This window comes from Sycon ciliatum, chromosome 1, assembly GCF_964019385.1.
Source record: "Sycon ciliatum chromosome 1, ocSycCili1.1, whole genome shotgun sequence".
NCBI classification, from domain to species: domain Eukaryota; kingdom Metazoa; phylum Porifera; class Calcarea; order Leucosolenida; family Sycettidae; genus Sycon; species Sycon ciliatum.
The window spans coordinates 37,759,428-37,782,199 of NC_088643.1; the positions used below are offsets into that span (position 1 = coordinate 37,759,428).

At 49.1% G+C, this 22,772-nt stretch overlaps 1 protein-coding gene across 1 annotated transcript in view; it reads left to right on the top strand.

The window, feature by feature from the left end:
* LOC135824417 (transient receptor potential cation channel subfamily A member 1-like) overlaps positions 1–22,772 on the top strand; it is a 49,164-nt gene that overhangs the window by 21,648 nt on the left and 4,744 nt on the right. The window contains exons 18-26 of the mRNA XM_065337154.1: positions 1–38; positions 274–344; positions 1,873–2,455; positions 4,282–4,374; positions 6,309–6,484; positions 6,983–7,043; positions 18,065–18,133; positions 21,811–22,167; positions 22,456–22,583. The exon at positions 1–38 is cut by the window's left edge and continues 49 nt beyond it. Coding sequence (XP_065193226.1) covers positions 1–38; positions 274–344; positions 1,873–2,455; positions 4,282–4,374; positions 6,309–6,484; positions 6,983–7,043; positions 18,065–18,133; positions 21,811–22,167; positions 22,456–22,583 — 1,576 coding nt within the window. The remainder of the gene's footprint in view (positions 39–273; positions 345–1,872; positions 2,456–4,281; positions 4,375–6,308; positions 6,485–6,982; positions 7,044–18,064; positions 18,134–21,810; positions 22,168–22,455; positions 22,584–22,772) is intronic.

Sequence of the window (22,772 nt, forward strand, 5' to 3'; positions counted from 1 at the left end):
AACAGCCAGAAGACTACATTGAGTCTAAGCCTGTGGACGTAAGTACGGGATTCATCCTTGTACAAGTGTACTTCATGATCCGTCTCATACTTGATGCTATTCTAAAATTAACATTATCACGGGGTCTCTAAATGATGTTGAAGACATAGGCCTAATGGTCTGCTGTTCCTCTATTGGAGCAACTGTCCTTCTCCTCTACGTGGGCAACTGTTCTTCTCCGGGTAGAATTCAAATAGAAGACACATCTCCTTCTTGCTCTGTTGCCTATTGCAGCTGATGGTGACTGAGAAGACTGAGAATTTACTGTCTCATCGACTGACACAGGCACTCATGAAGTACAAATGGTAAGTGCAGAGCAGTGATGGACCTAACCTGCAGCCGGCGTCAGCAGTGTTAACCACCCCTTGGTGCAGCCTAATGTGGTTGCCACAAGGGTTAGCATGGTTGGTGCAAACCTGGCCTACCCGATTGAAGCGTTTTAAACTTCCGTATACTCAAAGGACCATCAAAGCATGACAACTGATGGTACTAGATATCCACAGAACTAGTATGTCGGCGAACAAATAAAAAAATTCAGGGTCCGCGTCCGACTTGGCTAGACGCCGAGTTTTCTGCATCCGTAGGAACACCACCAACCTTCAAGGATCAAGGCGCAGATGCAGCTCCTAAAGCGATGGGAGATTAGTAGATCAGCTCACCAGTAAATGGTCAAAGACCGAAAATCCCATTCACTGCATCCATGTTTTCCTCGTGCCAGGCCACGAGTTCCCAAATTAACTGTGGGTCGCAATATGGCTGGAAAAATCCTTCCGCTTCCAAGCAGGACAGACTTGAACCTGGCACCCTCTGTTTCTAAATCAGGGTCTTAGAGCATCCCACTATGCCTGCCTGCAACAAATCAAATGGCTTCTCACTTTCTCGCACGCTGGACAGGATCGAGTCTCATGTCAGTCTGATGCCGCTGGCAAGTCAGTATGTTACTCTGGTAGGCAGGCTGTGAGCTTGCGCTTTCAAGAAAGTTGTTGTGCCTACACGCCTCACTGAATCTACATTGTAGGCAGCGGTCGCTTGCACCAGGTTGGCATTCACCATTTTCACACAAAGTCATGGTCACTGCTCGCACACACTGTCACTGTGGCTGCCCATCCTGGAGAGATTAGTTTGTGTGTGAAACCATCGGTGTATGCCGCAAACAGTGCCTGATGGTAGATGGTCGCCGACAGCAGATGTTGCTCATGGCTGGCTGTACTGCACAATGATAAGCTGTTACATTGATCTCTGCTTACTCGGTATTGAGTACAGACGATTGCAGTCTACATACTGTACGAGTATGTGCCCGACTCCCAGCTACACTGCAATACCCTCTGCATGTCTGATCATGTTGTTATTCAGTTGTATGATGACTGGACTTCAGAGAAATTCTTCGTTTCAGTGGACCATTGCCGTCTTTAGTCGCGCCATGGCTTGCTAGAATGGCTCTATAGAACAGCTACTTTAGATGGCAGTGGAGCAATATTCCACTAGCTACTCCCGATAAGTTAAACCTGATTCCGTGACCACACATGGAATTTTCCTATCCCAATCTTTGGACACAGGTGGTCTCTGAAATCATACATCCGACCAACTTCAGTACCGAGCAAAGAGGTTTCATTTCTGAGGTGGTCTGGGATATTTGTACGTGCGCCGGAGGGGGAGACTTTCGCGGGACCGGTAGAAAATGGTCGAATTCCCGCTGTATTCTGTGGACGTAAGGTGGTCGGAGACTGTATGCAATTTGACAGTGTAAAGACTCAGTAATTGTGCCATGTGCTGTCTGCCACCGCGTTAACTTCAATTGCCAATGTTATCTTTTCTTCCTTTGCACACACACAGGCGTACTTTTGGCAAGTGGGTGTTCCTCACCAACCTCCTGGTGTACATCATCTTCATCAGTTTTCTGACAGTCTACGTTGCCAACAACAAGACTAAGCACCAGCAGGACGCACTCACCTTACAGGACACCGCCTTTGCTACGGAACGCGATGCCAAGTACGTTGCCTACAGTTCCGTGCAGTGTTCAATTTCCGATAGCCGCACGGCGAACTTCCACTACTTAATCCGTAACTCCATTGTGAATGCCAACTATCCGTGCCGCGCTCTCAAATTTGAGTATGAGTGTGAGTCTCCTGTAGCCGCCATTGACAATACACTGTTCGCATCCAGTGCTAACTACACTTGTCCGCCGACGGAGTGGAGCCCTAACCAAACAAACTACATCATTGGTTGTGTTGGGCCGGCGTACTATGCAACAGGTGATTTCATCACTGTCTACGAGCGGCGGGGGAGACTTGTCGAAGTATGCACAGACCTCCGCTACAATTCTTCATGTACCCTTGCCAGCGGAGAATGGGGCATCATCTTCAGCCAGGACGTCAGTATTCAAACCACTGCTTGCAGCTCTCCGTTTGTAGTCCCCGTGAGTACATATCGCATATCGGCCTGTGTGCGTGCATTTTTACATCTCTGCGCATAGAGTGTATACAGTGCATGCAGTGTATGCAGTGTATGTGTAGAAATGATTGAGTATGTGTAGAACTGATTGAGTATGTGTAGAAATGATTGAGTATGTGTAGAAATGATTGAGTATGTGTAGAAATGATTGAGTATGTGTAGAAATGATTGAGTATGTGTAGAAATGATTGAGTATGTGTAGAAATGATTGAGTATGTGTAGAAATGATTGAGTATGTGTAGAAATGATTGAGTATGTGTAGAAATGATTGAGTATGTGTAGAAATGATTGAGTATGTGTAGAAATGATTGAGTATGTGTAGAAATGATTGAGTATGTGTAGAAATGATCAGTGAGTATGTGTAGAGGTAGGTGGAGGCTCACAGATCTAGTACAACTTTATTAACATCTTTGCAGTGTTGAAGTGAAGTGCTGAAGTGAAGTGCTAAATCAGTGGTAACCCATGCTAAGTGTAGGGAGCGAAAGTCGGTGGCAAAGAGCCAGCAACAGGTGGTCAACTTACCATGATTCTGATTAATGGTTGAAACCCGTACATAGCGGACTGTACTAGTATACATTCATAGCCGTTGCTGTACGGGTTTGTAGAGGTTTGGTGAATGTCATTTTGCACCCGGGCTTACAGTCCATTTCAAAACGGCTATAGACGAGGCGTACGTAGGCAAAAACCGTTATGCCAGCATCTATACCACATAAAATCTGTGATCACTTTGTGCATAAATTTTCCAAATTGGGCGTCTGTTATCCAATCGTTTAGAAACTATATGAGAGTAATTGTGGAGCGGACCTGAGCAATATTCCGAAAACTATTCTCAAAAAGTTCCAGCCAAATTTGAAATATTTCAAAAACCCTACGCGTCTATAGTTTTGAAATGGACTGTAGTTGGCCGCCTCATTAGACTTTACTATTATGATTATTATTTTTATTGAAAACCCACAAACCTTCAGACATGTGAATGTGCACATGATATATAGTGTACATACGTATGTATCGAGAAAGCAGCACAGAAACGGCAGTGGTGGCGAGGCCTGGGCAGCTCGTCCGACCGTGGGTCTCGGAGTCAGCACTGGGCAGACGCACCGGGAGGGGGGTTGGTAGCTAAGGAGATAAGGGATGGAGCCAGCGCGATCATAGCATGTAATGCATATGCAGAAGTAATATGTAAATCTTAGAGATGCAAGAGCCACTAGGAGCCAGAAAGAAATCACTGTGCGGCTGTGCTGATAGCACAAGTTGTTGGGAACTTGTAACCGGGTGTGAGGGTAGCATGGATGCAGCAACCGGGATCATCAGCCATGGATTATTTTGGTAGCGGATCTGATCTAGGTATCTCCGTTTTTCTTTTCTTTTAGGATATCACTTGATGCCTTTCATAATGCTAATCCTTCGCATGTTTCTGCACATGTGCCAATTGGTCGATCGGACTAGAACACAATCTACATATAGGATTTTCTAATGATCTTCACGCTTTAAAAAAAATGGTACAACAATACGGTTATTGCGCTTGAGAAGACCAATAAATGGGTTTTCACTGACGTGTTGCATGTATCATGTTGAAAAGCTATGAAGCCCCGAATGTCAACAACGTCTTGCCCATTGGTAAAAGACAGACTACCCGATTTTCACAACACTCTCATGTTATAAGGAAGTTGGCTGCTCCCGCATGCTCCCCCCCCCCCCTCCCTGACTTGACCCTTGACTTGCTACCACTATTTCCTACTGTCATGTCAGTGCAAATTTTTGTCTTGTTATGCTGTCTGCTTTTCCATGCAGGCGCCTCCTCCATCATCCTATATCAGTCAAACGGTTCTCAGCGTCTTTGCCTTGGTCCAGATGCTCAAGGAGCTCATTATCATTGTTTTGAAGGTAACATCTGGCCACCGGTGTCTATACCCGAACACCGGTGTCTGTACCCGAACACCGGTGTCTATACCCGAACACCGGTGTCTATACCGAAACGCAGAAAAGTGCTCGGTTTAGTTCAATCTTTGTTGATGTGGTCATGCACAGGTGGATATATCAGTGATGACCATTGAAGTGTTCTCATATCTTTCGGTGTTACCATGTGTCACTGGCTGCCTCAGGTATGCCAATGTTCCCGCTGTAGCTCACACATGACTGTTCCATATCATTTCAAAGTTCAAACAAGCTCTACAACCACTTGAAAGATGGGTACGGATCACACATACGCATTCCTGCCAAAGGATCAAACAATGACCATTGCTTTCAGATCTTTTGGCAGAAGGCTGGTCCTTGCGGTGCTTGACCCAGGCCAAAATTTACACCACGAGAGTGTAACAATTACGACTCCCTGATTGCCTTGGTTCCTAGCCATCACGGTAATAATGCAAGAGAGTCTCCCTAGATCCAACCAGAGTATTGCACTGATCAGCCCGGGATTGTTTGAGTCCTGGGGTGCACTGGTATTAATTTCAGGCTCCTGCTGCCAGTTAATGATAGCTTGCATAGACCTCGGTCCTACCGGTAGGACCTACCGGTAGGACCATCATACACAGACATGCTGCATGGCCTCTGTTCTAACATTGACCTAAAACTTGACCCTTAACTGTTGCTAAGGGGCTAATGAAAGAGTCCACACATTTTAGACGTGATCGCACAAGGCATACTACGAAATTCCATGGTAACAGCCCATGGTAACCATGGAAACTGAGTATGGAATAATGCATTCCACTGCCTTAGCAAGCTAATAAAAACATTAGGACCTCACCACGATTGATGTGCCATGGTCAAAATTCACTTTGGACAGAGTTGCTAGCGCACCGACAGGATTATGTGCTGCCATTTTGACAATCGATAAAATTGCGCATACGCAATGCACTGGACATAGCCTTGCATTTTGAGCCATTACTTGGCCTGACAAAGACCTCATCTCAACGATTGTTTCAAGAAATTTCTCAACCAAAAGCACTCAAGTTTGCAGCTCGATTTCTTGGGTCCTACCGGTAGGACCCGTGGTCCTACCGGTAGGACGGCATGCAAGCTATCATTAATCACTCTTGACACTCACTGCTGAATACTAGTACCTGATCCACTTCTCCTGCCGATGAATATCACTGTTTTCGAAACTGTACCTTCGAATCTCGCCCCGGATGACTCACCAAAATAAAGTCTTTTATAAAAACATAATAATATAATATTTTGCCTCAAGAGTTGTGTGTTGCTCACTCCCTGCGTGGAAGCTTGTGATTTCCAGTGACTTTCCAGTGATTTTTCAGTGATTTTCCAGTGATTTTCCAGCTGACTTGACTTGACCATTGACTGTCTTACAACTGCCATCCATAGCATACAAGAAGTCCATCGAAACTTCCACTCTGCAAATCCCCCAGCCCATATTTAGGGAGCAAGATACCATTCCTCGACCAGCGACCGACTTTTAGTGTACCAAGTGCCATATCTGACCTGCAGACAGCGACCAAAACTAGCCAAAAGTGCTCTCTGGCAGGATTCCCTGCAACAGGGTTGAAGTGGGCTCAGAATTGGGCATGCAGTCAACAGAAGTGATATGATTGTGACAGTACAGGGTGTGCTGCATGCACTTAAGTGAAGTGTGAAACTCATGGGTGCATTGCCTGCACGAAACTGTTCCATGCTCCACACCTGTCAATATGAGCATCTGGAAGCATCATTGCAAGATTCGATATGCCACCAATGTATGGGACCTGTTCCTAAGATAACTGTACTTTCAAAACAAAACAAAAAATTTAATAGGTAAAAAACATGTGTTTTGAGTTGTGAGATTTCCTCTCCTGAGATTTCCTGTTCTGTGCTGTTTCCTGCAGAGACGTGCATACTTGAATGATATCGGAGACAGTGTTCTGGAGTGGTCACTGTACATCTTAACCCTGTGCTTTGTCTGGCCTGGACGCCTTGGTCTACAACCCACTGATTGGCAATGGAAATGTGGTGCGGTGGCAGTTTTCCTGGCATGGTTTGACTTGGTGCTTTTCATCCAGAGGTGAGAAACTGTGCACGTGCGTGTGTGTGTGTGGGGGGGGGGGGGGGTGCATGTGTGCTTGTGCATGCGCATGGTGCGTGTGTGCATGTGCATGAGCGCGTGCATACACGTATGTGTGTGTGTGTGTGTGTGTGTGTGTGTGTATGTGTGGGAGGGGGTCATTTGGAAGACAGTGCTTCTTTACACTGCATTACTTCAGGATGAATATTGTGCTACTATGCTAACGTTTAGTCCGTAAACATCTCCTCTCTATTTGTACATCTGTCTATCTGGCTGTCTCTCTATCTGTCTATCGGTCTGTCTGTCTGTCTGTCTTTCCTGATCTAGTTATGACGCCTTGCCCATGTGAGCTAAGGTCAGACTAAAGCTAAAAATTCATCTACTGCATCCACCAATCCATCAATCTCACATTCAGTACATTTTCTCCCATCCGTGCATTCATCTATTTGGTCATCTCTTACTAGTTTTGTGATTGTATCAATGCTTGGAAAAAAACAGGTTCAGCTTCTTGGGGATTTATGTCGTCATGTTCAAATCTGTTCTCCAGACATTGTTAGAGGTGAGAGAAGTGTGCATGTGAGTTGAATGCATAAGTACAATCGCTATATCATTCTGAGCGACGATGCAACACTTAGCTACCTTTACCCTGTTTACGGGTAAGCTGTCCGGCCGGTGTCTACGACCGGGCATGATTTACTCTAACAAACATGATGTGCATACTAAGTGAGTGTGCAGCGATGCTGATATCTGTGTGCCTGTATAATAATGTGCATATGTAATAGGTGTATGTATGCTACGACCTGAATACAGTACTCACTATTCGTATTTCCCGCTCGTTCCCCTTGGCAATGAGCACTCACATAGAAGAGCGCATGCTCCAGTTCTGTTGTAGTCTAGTCTTGAGTTGTCGTTGTCCTGTTCTCCTTCTGTTTACACTCTTATCGAATACTTCTAATTATCCAATCATAAAACCCCTGTGTTCCGGTGTGAGGGAGCATCATTAGCCGGGAGCAGCTAACACTGGTGGCAGCGGAAAACGTCCACCACTACATCGCTGGCGAAGTATGTACGCCTTCGGAGATCGCCGACTATGAAGAACCACGAAGGCCCACGCAAGTGAAACCATATCCTCATCCACTCTCTTCGTCATTATTTTCCTTTCTGCATTGTGTTTCTTTCTGCTCGTCGTTTTCTTGTTGCATGCATTGTTTACCATGGTTTACAGTCCATAGGTCAAGCATTGGCGCCAACCTGTCTGGCCAAACATTTTCGGAACATTTTCTGTGTCCGTGTTTTGTGCATACTGGCTGCTGTCTAGTGTCTTGTTAGGATATCTGCTAGCTGGGTAGTAGAGTCTAGCTACACTGTGTCCGTAGAGTACTCGTAGTTGCCTATTTGGAATTGTCTCTGCCAAATTTAGTTGTTTGCCGCTACGCACGATAGGTTACGTAATAGATTGAGATCGATAGTCGATCGAGTCCACGGGAAATTTTTGCAGATAATTTTTTTTCGAAAATTCAAAAATACAAAAACAATTTTTTTTCACAATGGGCCGTTCAGCGAAATCCAAGAGACAAGAAAAGCTAGAGCGTAGCTTCGCTGAAGCTGGCTGTGACATGAACATTGCTGAAGAGCGCGAGAGTTCGCCGGTACAAGGGTTGTCCCATCGTTTTCGTTTGCCGGACACAGACACACCACATGCACGTCCACTGCCGAAGCCGGTCTTGCTTCCTGAGACATTCGGAAATCAGCCAGGCCAAGATTTCACCACGTACATGAGGCATTTCGTCCACACATGCGAGCTGAGTGGGTACGACGACGAACAAAAGCTACGGCTACTACCTGCTCGCCTTGTTGGTACAGCTCATGAGATGTTCACCGAAATTCTAACTCAAACGCCTGACATGAACTTTTCCGACACAGTCGAGGCTCTGCATGTCCGTCTTGAGCCGCCCCAGCAAGCATTGATGCACGAGGCCAGTCTTCGCCAGCGAGTGAAGCTGGCGAGTGAAACTCAGCACGGGTATGCCACGGAACTTCGTCGGCTCGCTCGTCGAGCCTACCCAGGACAACAAGGTGCACTGCTTGATTCAATGCTTTTGCAACTTTTTATTGATGGCCAGGCATTGAAGGATTTGCGCTTGGCGTTGGCGTCACCTCGGCCCACTGATTTGGATGCGGCGGTCCAAAAGGCCATCGAGGTAGGTGCTATTTATGCTCGCGAGCAGGCCCGCACCGTACCTCACCAGTACGCACAGCCCGTATTTGCTGCTGCTCCGGAAGTGAAGCCCCGTCGCACTGCTCATGGTCGTGACCCCTACACAGCAGTCGGTCCACTGAAGTCGGAATCTGAGCGAGACCAGTTGGCTTCGCTTTTGTCGAGGTTTGATTCGCGTCTCTCTGCTTTGGAGGCGAAAATGGAGAGCGTGAGTCTGTATCGCCCCACCCGACCCCAGCAAGACCATGTCCGTTTTGTTGCTCGTGGTGCTGGTGCTGGTGCGCCTAGTCGTGGTCGTGGCCAGAGTTTTGCGAGGCCTGTGCGTGGAGTGTGCCATGGATGTGGTGAAGAGGGCCACTTCATTGCATCTTGCCCGCACGCAAAAAACTAGGTTGGACTGGTGACACGGGGCCGCCGTCAGTCGTCCGAGTGGAGCCCCTCGAGGAGGTATGTGGTGCGATCTCACCCATTATTGTGCACGTTGATGTTTGTCTTTCTTCTTCGTCTTCGTCTCCTGTTGTTGCTCTTGTTGATTCTGGTTCAAGTGTGTCGTTAGTGCATTCTAAATTGTTGCCTAATTTGACAGAGCGACCTCCTCTAGAGTCTGCTCCGCGGTTGTGTGCAGTCAATGGCGCACAACTTCCTGTCGTTGGATCCATGGATCTGTGTATGTCGCTAGGAAATCTGTCTTTCCAGCACACGGTTGTTGTGTCTCCTGGTATTCACTGCGACATGATTCTTGGTTCCGATTTTTTGTTGCAGCATGGTGGTGTATTAGATATTGCTCGTGGTGTTGTGATGTTTGGCGATGTGTCTGTTCCGTTGCATGTTTCTGGTTCCGGGTGTCCTCCGTCACGTACGCCCTATGATCGTATTGTTCCGCGTAATACTTCCCCCTCATGTAATACTCATACTCCTCATTCTGATGCATGCTCCGACGATGTACCTGTTTCGTCGTATTCTTCTCGTGTTGCCCTTGACGATTCATTGTCTGCACGGGTTGTTGAACCCATGGCTCAACCTGGCGTTGTCCCGGCGTGTGCGCCCGAAAGTGTGGCCGACCCTGTGGTATACTCATCTCGTGTGGTGTTTGAGATGGAGTTGTCGGTACCTGCAGGACATGTTGTCTTGGTGCCTTGTGCAGCTGTTGATGTGTGCACGGTTGCGATGGATTGCGTGGCAGATCCATTGGAGTCCTTTATGGCGAAGCATCCAGATGTGGCAGTGACTCCTAGTCTTGTAACTGTCGGCCCTAACCAAACACGTGTGGTTGTGGCTGTTGAAAATCATGCAAATCATCCTATACTCATTCATAAAAATACCAATGTTGCCGAACTTCATCAAATTCCTACAGATTGTGAACATATTGACGACACTGAAGCTATGGTTTCCTCAGTTTCACCCGACCCGATCCCGCTAACTGAGCAACGCAAGAAAGTCATCGATGAATATATCAACGCACAAAAACATCTCTCCACAGAACAGTCTCGCACGCTCACTGAACTACTTCATGATAACCACGATTTATTTATCTTGCATGATGATGACTATGGCTACTGTGACATATTCCCTCATAAAATTAACACAGGACAAAATAACCCTATAAAACAACCTACCAGGCGGATTCCATATCACCGCCGGAAGGCTCTGCAAGATCTACTGAATACGCTGTTAAAGCAAGGCATAATACAAGAATCGATTAGTCCGTGGGCATCACCCATAGTATTGGTGCCAAAGAAGGATGGCTCTCTTCGACTCTGTATCGACTACAGGAAGTTGAACTCTGTCACCGAGCCTGATGCTTACCCGATTCCCCGGGCGGATGACATGCTTGATTCCCTGTCTGGCTGTCGGTATTTCACGTCCCTTGACTTAGCGTCAGGGTACTGGCAAATAGCAATGGAAGGAAGCGACAAGGCTAAGACGTCATTTACCACGCCACTGGGCTTGTTTGAGTTTAATGTTCTGCCGATGGGCTGCAGGAATGGCCCAGCGACATTTCAGCGCGTAATGGAAGCAGTCCTGAGTGGCTTGTGTAACACACCGGCCCAGCCATTCTGCCGTGTGTTCTTTGATGATGTCCTGAATGCCAGCGAAACGCTGTCTGGCCAACTCCAGATTCTGCTGCCCGTGTTCGCGCGAGTTCGGTCCGCTGGACTGCGGTTCAATCTGAAGAAATGCTCCTTCTTCCAGGAGGAGGTCACTTTCTTAGGACACCGCGTGTCAGCGGAGGGCATCTCCCCGAATGAAGCCAAACTCGTCGCGGTCAGGAACTGGAAGACTCCGAAATCTGTCACAGCTGTCCGCGAGTTCCTTGGCTTCGCTGGATATTATCGCCGCTTCATCCGTGGGTTCGCCCAGCGTGCTGCTCCGCTGACTGCTCTGACAGGCAAGAATGCTCGCTTTGCGTGGGCGAAAGCTTGCGAAGCGGCGTTCCAGGCTCTGAAGCGTTCGCTTGCCAGTGCGCCGGTGATGGCGTACCCCCAGTTTGAAGATTCAGCAGGTGCATTCATTCTGGACACCGATGCGAGCAATGTGTCGATTGGTGCAGTCCTCAGCCAGATCCAGGATGGAACTGAGCGACCAATTGGGTACGGCAGCCGTGTACTGACGAAAGCTGAGCGCAACTACGATGCTAGCGATCGTGAGGCCCTTGCTCTGGTCTATTTTGCGGAGTATTTCAGGCACTACTTGTTGGCACGACCATTTGTTGCCAGGACGGACAATACTGCGTTGACTGCACTCCGGAACCTGAAGGAACCCCGCGGACGGAAAGCACGTTGGCTTGACTGTTTATCCGAATATGAATTCCGAGTCGTCCACCGTCCAGGTCGCCAACATCTGAATGCTGATGGTCTGTCGCGCTTGCTAGCCGAACCTGAAGCACATGTGCACAGTGAGTCTCCGCCACTGGCACCAACGCCGCCGCAAGATGCTGCACCGTCTCCTCCGCCGAGTCCGCCGCCTCTTGCCCGTGATGTTCCGTTGTCAGCTGCTGATGAAATGCCACTTGCTGCTGATGTTCCTCCGGCTGCCGAGATTATTCCTCCGGCCGTTTTTGTTCGTCCTCCTGGTTCCTCTGCCGCTGGACCGTCGTCACCTGATTGTTTCAAGCCTCAGAGTCTTCTTGCTCCGTATGCTGATCCTGCTCTGTCTGAGTGTTTCACCCGATATGATGCTGCCAGTGGCAAGTTTGTTCGTCCGCCTGAAGCCGTTTCCCGTCCTCCCGACTGTCACCCGCCTGCCGTTACTGCTTCTCGTCCTGACCCGATTACGCTGTCCGATGATGATTTGCCACGCTGCGTTCCGCCGCTACAGCCGCCGTCGTCTGATCCGGTCCGTACTTCTTCTCCTGTTTCTCGTCGTTCTGGCCGTGTCCGCACTGCACCTGCTCGACTAGCTGACTATGTCCTGGACTGAGTTTATTATTTGGTTTGTTTTCTTTTGTTGTTTCCTAGGTATTTCGTTCATTCCCGTGGACGTGAATTTTAGCTAGGGGGGCACAGTGTAATAGGTGTATGTATGCTACGACCTGAATACAGTACTCACTATTCGTATTTCCCGCTCGTTCCCCTTGGCAATGAGCACTCACATAGAAGAGCGCATGCTCCAGTTCTGTTGTAGTCTAGTCTTGAGTTGTCGTTGTCCTGTTCTCCTTCTGTTTACACTCTTATCGAATACTTCTAATTATCCAATCATAAAACCCCTGTGTTCCGGTGTGAGGGAGCATCATTAGCCGGGAGCAGCTAACACATACTATGTGAGTCATAGCCAGCAATCGCATGTCATCACGTACATTCAAAATCAACATAATTTTGTGAATCGACCTTTTTTTCAGGATCACTTTTCACCGAGGACGAAGCAAAGTCGGCCGAACACCCTCTCCACTTCACCATCACGATACTGACATAGATACGAGATGAAACAACTAAAAAATCCACAAGAAAACTGTACGGCCATCATCGCGCTGACTTTGGTCTGAGAATTTCTATCATGATCAAAAATGTACGAGGAGCACTCAAAAATAAGCCACAGACGTACCTTTATCGCTCTCTACTCCTTTTTCAAGGCACAAAAGTCGACTCTCCACTTTCAAACCAGGAACCAGACATACCAGTGGTCCTTTTCAGCTGCTCCACGAGCGCAGGAAATGTTCACCAAGGGGCGCAGAGCAGCATCCATTCCAGAAAAAGAGCTAAAATACGAGTTGTTGTGTCCTGCTCAAGGCAGACCAACTCTTCGAAAGATGAGAATGAATCATCAGTAAAACGCAATGGCTTTTAAAGGGAAGCTGGCTGCAAAGGCGGCTTGAAAGGTGACATGTGAATGTGTTATGTGCAAGGCGCCAGAGGTACAGCAGTGCAGGGCCTAGGGTGCGAACAGTAGCACTAGCAGCCTGAGTGCCAAGACCCATGCAGGGAAAGGTGCTACAATATCACCACATGCCCCCTCGGCTTAAGTGCGACTTGGGAGCACTAACACAAAGAAAATCCTGAAACTGAAATTCGAAAATCACAGCGTAGCGCACACGCAACAAGGAAAACGCAAGAGAAGCATGCCCAGTCAATCTATGCACGTGGCCGGAGGAACCGTCTGTTCCGCCAGAAGCTGGACCCCGTCACTGTCTGCACTGTGTAGCTCCGTCCTCTTCTCGTGCATTTTGTGACCGTTCCTTCCATATCCCAGCGTTTTGAAGACTGGTTCTGGATCCATACCTTATCGCCTACGTGCAGAGGGGGCAGAGGTTTGCCAAGCTGGGATGAGACCTGCTGGGGAGCACTGTGGCTGTGGGCAGCGTACTGCTGCAGATTTGCAGGAAGTGTGGGAACCTTGGTCCTCGTTGGCCTTCCAAACAGCAGCTGGGCCGGGCTTGCTCCTCCTGCACCAGGCGTGTTACGCCACTCCAGCAACCCTTCTCTGAAGGCACTGCTGTTATAGGCGTCACCTTTGCCAATTTTCATTAATAAGTGCTTCATGGCCTTGACCGCCGCCTCAGCCGCGCCATTTGACCGAGGATTGTACGGGCTGCTGGGGTCGTGGCAAATGTTCCACTCTGAGCAGAACGAAGCGAACGCTGAAGATCTGAATTGCGGCCCACCATCCGTCGTGAGGCGCGTAGGAACGCCAACGTCCGACATCCACTGAACGAGATGTTTGGTGACGTCAGACGTGGTAGCCGACCTCCCATAACGCCCAACAAATGGCCAGCCGGAAAACTTGTCGGTGAGAACCAGGTACTCAAAGCCGCCTAGGGAGAAGAGGTCCGCCGCTGCATCTTCGAACGGTCTGGACGGACGACTGTCAGAGAGGAGCGGCTCAGAAGGTTGGGAGGGGAGCAGCGTGATGCAGGATCTGCAAGTCTGGACGACGTTCTTAACGTCATTGGAGATCTGGGGCCAGTACACTGCTTGCCTGGCCCTGCGGAGTGTGCGGGTCTGTCCCTGATGAGAAGCGTGAAGTTGCTCCAGCGTGGTCTGGCGTAACCTTCTGGGAACGACAATACGGTGGCCCAACAACACTATGCCGTCCTCGACCGACAGGTCATGCCGAACCTGCCAGTACGGGTGCAGATCGAGGTCCAGAGCAGCCTTGTCCACCGGAAAGCCGTTCTTTACGGCGTTCAGCAGCTTGAGGTATTCCGGGTCCGTCGAGCCCTCCGCCCGCACCTTCGTAATGCCAAGGTCGGGGAGGACTGTATGGCCTGTTTCCTCGTCCTCTTGCGACAGCTGACGGAGAACACAGTAGCAGTGCTCGATTTCTTCCTCACCAGCTTCATCGTCAGGGTCTGGTGCACTTACTGGGTGTCTCGACAGGCAATCTGCGACCTTGTGATCGGCACCCGGTCTCCACTGAGCCACGAACCGAAAAGGCGTCAGCTTCTCCCGTAGTCGCACGATTCGTGGAGACGTCAACTCATCCAGCGTCTTAGCATTCAGGATAGGAATGAGCGGCTTGTGATCGACTAGCAGCTCGAAATCAGCACCGGCCAGGAACAGTCTAGCCTTGTGGACTGCCCAGACTACCGCCAGCAGTTCAATCTCCGTTGCAGAGTACCTGGCCTCGGTCTCAGTGACGTGCCGTGAAGCACATTGCACTAGACGCCACCGCCCGTCCACTTGCTGCTGCCACAGTGCCATGCCGAGACCGTTTGACTGCGAGGCGTCTGTCTCGAGACGAAGCGGCCGTGCAGGGTCGAAGGTAGCCAACACTCGAGGGCTTACCAGCTCCTCTAGTATAGCTGTAAATGCCTGCTGCTGCGGATCCTCCCTGATAAACTCATTCTTCGGAGAGAGCAGAGAGCGGATCGGGGATAGAAGCTCCGCTAGTCGCGGCGTGAACGCGTCGAACTGCTGCACGAGTCCACAGAAGGATCGGATATCAGTGCGGTTGGTAGGGATTGGAAAGTTGTGTAGATCCTCCACCAAGCTTCGATCAGGACTGTAGCCGTCCGGCGTCACCACGAATCCGCAGTACGATGCTCTGGATGCCGCAAAGACGAATTTGCGGCGGTTCAGTGTGATTTGGTTCTCCAAGCAAAGCTTGAGCACATTGCGAACCCTCTGGGTGTGCGCCTCAAGCTCAGTGTCGTACACGATGACATCCTCTACCACTTTCTGAAGATTCGAAAACCCGGCGAACACTTCGTCTCCTCTCCGGTTGTGTTCGTCACCTGCCGACACCAAGCCCATGACGTTCCGCTTGAAACGGTAGGCACCCCATGGCGTCATGAACGTTGTGAGCCTGGTGCTATCGTCGTCGAGGGGTACCTGCCAGTAGCCATGGCGAGAATCTAGGGTGGTGAAGTACTGCATCCCCATTGGGATCGACGCGACGACTTCCCGAGGTACTCGGGTTGGGGGTTGGGTATGCCGGCCTCTTGACCCATGTATTTAGACCCGTCAGGTCCACCGTGATGCGCGGCTCACTGGAATTCTTCTTAGGGACCACCACCAGTGGGTGGCACCAAGTGTATGCTTCGCCGACAGGCACCTTCTCAATGACGCCCTTGCCCACCATGTCGGACAGCTGGTTCTGCACAGCGTCCCGCCACCTGAATGGGATGGAGCGAGCGCGATACAGGCGGCATGGCGACGCGCCATTGATGAGCTCGATGCGCATCGGCTCACCGCTCATGGGCTTGAGCGGGGTATCACAGAACACTTCTGGAAACTCTTCCAGCAAGGTACGTCGGATTTCCTCAGCCGCCGTCGACGCAGTACCTACTGACGTGTCTGCGACTTCGGATGCTTGCTTCCGAGGGATGGAGATGTTTGCCACGCTTTGTACCCTTAGACGGGAGTGAGGCCATCCATCCTCGAGAAGCCGCAACTTCATGCACATGTCCTTGCTGAGCAGAGGTGTCTTCAGCTGCCGGAACACGTGCAGGGTCGACACGGCGGTAGTGTCGCTCAAAGACAACTGAGCCTCGAGCTTGCCCATGGAATCCAAAGCTGTACCGTTAGCTGCCTTGACATCAGCTGTGTCCGGCACTAGATTCATCCTGAGGCTTGGGTCGATACCATCCAGGTCGGTAAGACTGATGGCGTCCACATCCGCGCCCGTGTCCGGCAGCCACCCGATAGCGCATGACGATCCTCCCTGGATCGCGACGCCAACCGTCACCAGCTTGTTCCTAGAAGGACCAGCCTGGTTGACAAACAGCGAGTCGACAGACGTCGTTCCTGGTGAGGGCGAGGTCCGCTGTCGACAAACCCTAGCAAAGTGACCCACCTTGAGGCACAAGCGGCATGTCTGGTTATAGGCCTTGCATTGGCCCTTGGGGTGAGTCTCCCCACAAAACCTGCACGTGCCTACGTCCGACTTCAGCGTCTTTGCCTGCGCCTGCTGACGCTTGTAAGTGGACTTAGTTGCCGCCGCCAACGCCAGGTCGGGCAGCTGCTCACCGAGGCCAGATTCCGTATCGGTAGAGGATTCGTATGCAGAGCATATCTGCATGACCCGATCGAGCGATAACTCACTGGCATACTCTTCTTCGAGCACCCGTCGTTGCATCGCTCGATCCCTTAGGCCACAGACGAGCCTGTCGCGGAGCCGGGTTTCCCGAAGTTGGGCCTCATGGCCGCACAGTGACCCACATCTGCCGCACTGCAGACTATCTGGGTAGCTGCACGCATCATGCAGCTGAGACAGACCCGAGAAGTACTGGCTGATACTCTCACCTTGTCTCTGGCTCCTGCCATGGAAGGTCTTGCGGTCCAGTAACGGGTTTCTTCGCTTTCTCAGGAAAGCTTCCAGCTTCTGGATGGCAACCCGCTCATCATCGCCGTCGGCTATGGGAACTACGCCCGCCTGCCACAGCCGCACCCAACCATCATTGAGAGCTGTACGGAGAACTGCTTGCTGTGTAACTGTACCTGCGTCTCTGCATAGCCCAGTCAACGACACGTAGTCAGACCACTTGACTTTCCACTCGAGGAAACCAGCTAGGTCTATCGAGTCTGGACTGGGCAGGTGGGGTATTTCCGCTCTCCGGGCCCACGGCCCTACCTCTGGCTGTCTTGAGGTGGATGGTGGCGGGCCGCTGCCGGCAGGCTGGCTTGACTGCGCCATTGCGAGCCTAAGCAGAATCTGCTGCTGCTGGCTGAGGGATTGGACGATAGACTGCAGCAGGCTTCCTTCTTCTTGAGTTCCTGGCTGCATCCGCTCTGTCAACCCGTCGTTGATTGCTGCTGCTTCCTCAGCCTTGGCGTTGACAGAGGTTCGTGTCTTTCGCTGCGCCATGTTGTGTCCTGCTCAAGGCAGACCAACTCTTCGAAAGATGAGAATGAATCATCAGTAAAACGCAATGGCTTTTAAAGGGAAGCTGGCTGCAAAGGCGGCTTGAAAGGTGACATGTGAATGTGTTATGTGCAAGGCGCCAGAGGTACAGCAGTGCAGGGCCTAGGGTGCGAACAGTAGCACTAGCAGCCTGAGTGCCAAGACCCATGCAGGGAAAGGTGCTACAATATCACCACACGAGTGAGACTGCATGCCTGAGTACATGAGTACATGTATGAGTACATGCAGAAAATAGTCAATTTCAGCGTTTCTGCTCCAAACAGCAACTAGCTTCGACTAGAAACAAAGATTACACCAAAGGATCAAACAACAACCATTTTCTGCAGTTTTTTGCAGATGCCTTCCTTGTGCTGGGCCCAGCACGCCAAAAATCACACCTCAGAGGAGTACAAAAATTACAACTCTCAGATGTCCTCGATTGCTGGCCATGTGTTCAGTAATGCCTGCATGGCTGGTCATACTTTCTCATACTAATAATTGTGTTTTGTAAATAGCAACCTGGTATGATCTCTTGCAGCAATGCAGAGTGATTTCCCATATAACTGTTATGTGCTGTCTCCTAGGTATCAATTGTGTTCCTGATGTTTGGCGTCGCATTTGGCCTCTCTTTCTACATCCTCTTCCAAGGCCAGGTATGCCGACTGTGTTCGTTTTTATTAGACTACCTTCGGGAACGGACAATATCATTTGGTTTTTTTAGGGGTGAAACAACTGAGTCGATAAGTCGACTGGCCAGTCGATAAGGTTGAGTCGATAGAAGGAAAACCCTTATCAACTCGCATAGATAATAAAAAGTACATGACTTTAATGAGTTTAATTGTACAGCATTGGGTGACTTTAATCGTGTAAATGCCCAGAAGTGCATGTAATTCATGCACTTGTCCTGTGAGTTCAGGCCTTGTACTGTGAAGTACACTTGGCACCTGAATCCGTTTCGCTTTTTAAACACACAGCCGAGTACAGGTACGGTGCAAGACACATTCCGCATGGGTCCGTTTGAACGTTGAAACCTACAATGTGCTCACAGTGTGCTTCTGTTTGCTTGTGCATGGATGTGTGACCCTGCACGTGCATTTAGGTATGGGTAAATATGCTGTGCTGGTGTTCATGTGTGAGGCCAATATCAGTCGATAATCAGTCGATAGGATTGAATCAAGTCGATAAGGCATTTGGGTCAGTCGTTTCACCCCTACTTTTTATTTTTTTACTTTATATAATACTTACACATCAGGAAACTTCACTCCTCAAGTCCTATAACCGTCTCATTACTGTGCGGAATGCTGTGTGATGATGTCATTACTGTGCGGAATGCCGTGTGATGATGGGTCAGGCCCGAACGTTTGGTGTAATATAACTTGATTTGAATGGCAGTAAAGAGTCGGAGTTGAGGAGTGAAGTTTCATAAACTCTAATTCACTCCAAGATGCATTGCTGATTTGCTGTCCAGGTGAGGGGAATCCTTTCTTGTTTAGGATTATTGCCCATGGTTTTATACAGAACCTGGTTTCATCTTGAAGAGTGTTGCTGGTGGTGGGAAGGAAAAGGGAGGGGAGTGGAGGGGAGATAATCTGGACCAAAAAACACGGTTCAAAGTCCAGTATTTCCAAGTATTTCCAAAGTCCAGTATTTCCAAAAGTATTACTGGACTGTCGAAACCCATATCAATGACAGTGCTTGCCACTGCTGGAATTATATTGTACGCAAGTCACACTTGAGGTACCAATTTCAACTTGCTGGGGTATCTTAGAGTCTAAACAAGTATTATGATATCATGAGACTCACCATCTCAAGTATTATGACATCATGAGTCTCACCATCTCAAGTATTATGACATTATCAGTCCCACCATACCATGCATTTTTGAGTACAGAGCTGTTCAGTGAGAACTCTAGTTCCCGCTAAATGCATGAAGTTTGATTTCGCTTCTCACCACTGTGTTTGCGTGTGAAACATACCCATTATGTTATGTGTGCGTGTGTGTGCACGCGCATGCGTGTCAGTGTACATGTGAGCCCGAGCGCGCTAAAACATGACCACAGCTTTTTCAGAAAAAGTCGAGAAAATCGTGATTTGAATTCCGCGGCAAAAAATACGAAGTGCAGTGCAACACAAGTCGCTGTTGTTGTTCTCCTCGGTCGACTGGACTGTTCCGGATGCATTTCTTTGTTGCAAGTAAGTTTATTTGTATGAGTTTAAATTCCATGTTGCGCTGAATCGCCTAAAACTGATCGTCATCGATGTATCGACGGAAGAGCCTAGAGAGTAGTAGTAGTAGTAATGTACTGCGGAGCGGAAGAAAACGACATCCTCGCACTCCATGCGCAGGATAACATATTTTGAGGATTCGGGTCGGAAACAGAAGGAAGACGATGATGGCTACAGCGACGAGTCATTTGAGGGCGACACTTTCATCGAGCGTAAAAAGAATTGATGCTGGTAGTCCCACAATCTGCAGTGACGAGGAATTCTACTCTGATGACAACCTGGCAAGCGATTGGCATCGACACTGACTTGGGAGGTGAGTCGGCCGATGATTTGGCCAGAACGGACATCGCTGCACATATCCGGGACAATGCCAGTATTGGTTGCAAGTGCAAAAACAATCAATGGACTCTGCTGCTCCCTCAACTTGCTCAAGTCGATACTTTGTGTAACCTTATGCGGAACATCGCTAGCACGAGCAGTAGGCAGCGAAAGCAGTACTCTCTGGCGAGCGGAGAAAACTGTGTGCAGATGGGCTTTGGTGTTGGGAATATGAGTGCGACGTCTAGTATGTTGAGGAAGACTGTGTGTAGCAGTGTATACTGTATATCTGAAAGTACATGTGGAGTGTGATGGAGAGGACGTGGAGTGCCAACTTCTTCAGCCATCTACAGATGTTGACCGTATTTTCGCTGGCGGTTCTCCAATGGTGCTCCACACAGGAGGTATTTCGGACACCCAGCTCGGTGCCTATAGAAATTTTGGATGTGGCGCAGTACCTGTCAGGCTGAGTGTCAGCTCATGCTATAAGACCCTGGACAGAGGAACTGACCCAGAAAGGATGAACCAATGGACATATCAACTGTGTGCAAAAATGACAATCCCATTGCTGTACATAGAATTTCACCATTTCAACAGTGCTGCATATAATACCATTGTAGCACCACTTAGACATGTCAGATCTAGTGTTGAAACGATCTCACCGGATACTCGTTAGCTCGCTCGCCAGAAACTCGGCTCGTTTGTGCGGCCAGCTCGTTTGCGCTAACGAACACCGTACACCATACTCCGTACACATGGCAGTACATGTCGACCGGGGAGTCGTAAAATATTTTACGACTCCCTGGTCGATCGAGCTAGAGTCCAGTCCCGCGCAAAGTGAAAATCACTCGCAGTTACAGTGACTGTATACCTGCACGACACTTGAGTTGTTTCAGTTGTCGTTGCAGCTTTGGTGGACTCTACTGATGTCTTGTTCTGCATCTGCTGACCTGTCGCAGGATATGCTTCGGTCACCTCTCCATTCGAGTGAAAGTAAAATAGTTACGCTCAGTCGTTTGGAAGTTTTCTCCCGCGATGCAGCGAAGACCAGGACTACTTGCAATCTTTGCAAAACGGTCTATTCTTACAAAGGCTACTCGACGACGGCGCTGAAAAGACACCTCGACACCAAACAGCAGTCCGAAGTGAAGCAGCAGCAACCCCAAATGCCGGCGGTGATAATTTGAACCAGCTGAAAAATCGAACTTAGAAAAAAATATATTCAAAAAATCATATTTGCCACATCAATGAAACTCGTTAGCTCGCTCGATAGCTTGCTCGTTAGTGGAACTGATCGCTCGTTTGTTATAGATACGCTCGTTTCAACACTAGTCAGATCAATCCAAAACTGTCTGATCAATCCAAAACTGTCAGACAGTGAACATTAGGTGTGTTTGATCATTTTTGAACAAAAAACTGAAAATCGAATTTTTGGTCTGTGGTCATATTTTAGCGTGCTCTGGCTCATGTATGGCAGTATGCGTGTACACGTGTACATGTGTCTGCTTTGGAAGTTGTGTACATGTGCCTGCTTTGGGAGTGCAATTTCAACCTTCTGGCGATAGTGCATGCAATAGTGGTAGTACATGCCAGTGACATGATAGCTGTGCCAAAGTGGGATACTAGTATTCTGGAAATTCTTCGCTTCTTTAGTGGTTGCTGTATATCGAATGGAAAAGCTTGTTTCATCGACTTTTGTCTTCCGTTGTAACGAGGTAATTATATCTAACAGATGATGTTATTGTACATTCTCTGCCCTCACATGTCCCAATTGCAACACATGCAGGATAGCTTCAAGTCCATATCCTGGAGCCTGCTCCAGACATTTGCCATGATGCTTGGAGAAGTGGAGTACGTTAACATCTTCGTCAGCGGTCTCAGCGATGTTCCCTATGTAGGTGTGTCCGTTTTCATTTACATCCTTTTTATTCTGATCATGCCCATCCTGTTGATGAACCTCCTGGTCGGTTTGGCGGTCGGTGATATCGAGACGGTCAAGCAGAGTGCATTCCTGAAGCGCCTCGAGATGCAGGTGGAAATGATCAGCTCTGTTGAGCGCTGGATGCCGTATGTCGTTCAGAAATACTTCTACAAGACGTCACTCCAGCGCTATCCTCGACGTCCGAAGAACATCTACTGTAAGGTAGGGGCAATGTCAAGGTTGTGTTTGAGGCTAGTAGCCCGTTTATTATTGGGGTTTGAGACTAGTAGCCATGATGAGTTTACTGGTGTAAAATGCCTTCTTAGCCATGCGTGCACTGGTTGTTGTATTGTGATGTATGCTCCTGCTTTTTAGGCCAACACAGCCTTATTGTGAGCTCTTCTCAAGTGATACCTTGATGACATGAGCCCTGGATGGAAATGGGGGAAATATGCCCCAAAGTTATCCGTGGATCTCTGACCTTCATTGCCTGTGTGCACATGTTTACAGGTCAAGGAGCAGATGGACTTACTGACGAGCATGGGTGGTGCTGAAGAGTCCTTTGGCAGTGCCCAGGACAAGGAGAAGGAGCAGCGGCTTGTACAGATATCAACTGAGCTCACGAGACAGAAAACAAGGTGGGCCAGCGACCAGCAAACATTGTGAAAATCAATTGGATGTACGCTAATGAGAATCTTGAGCATCATTTATAAGGAACATGGCCAAAGCTGTGTGGAGTCTCGGTGACCCTCTTTTCAAGGCAACCTGCATAGTGGTTGAAATGCCGGGTTGGCAGGAACACATGTACACATTGTACACATGCAACT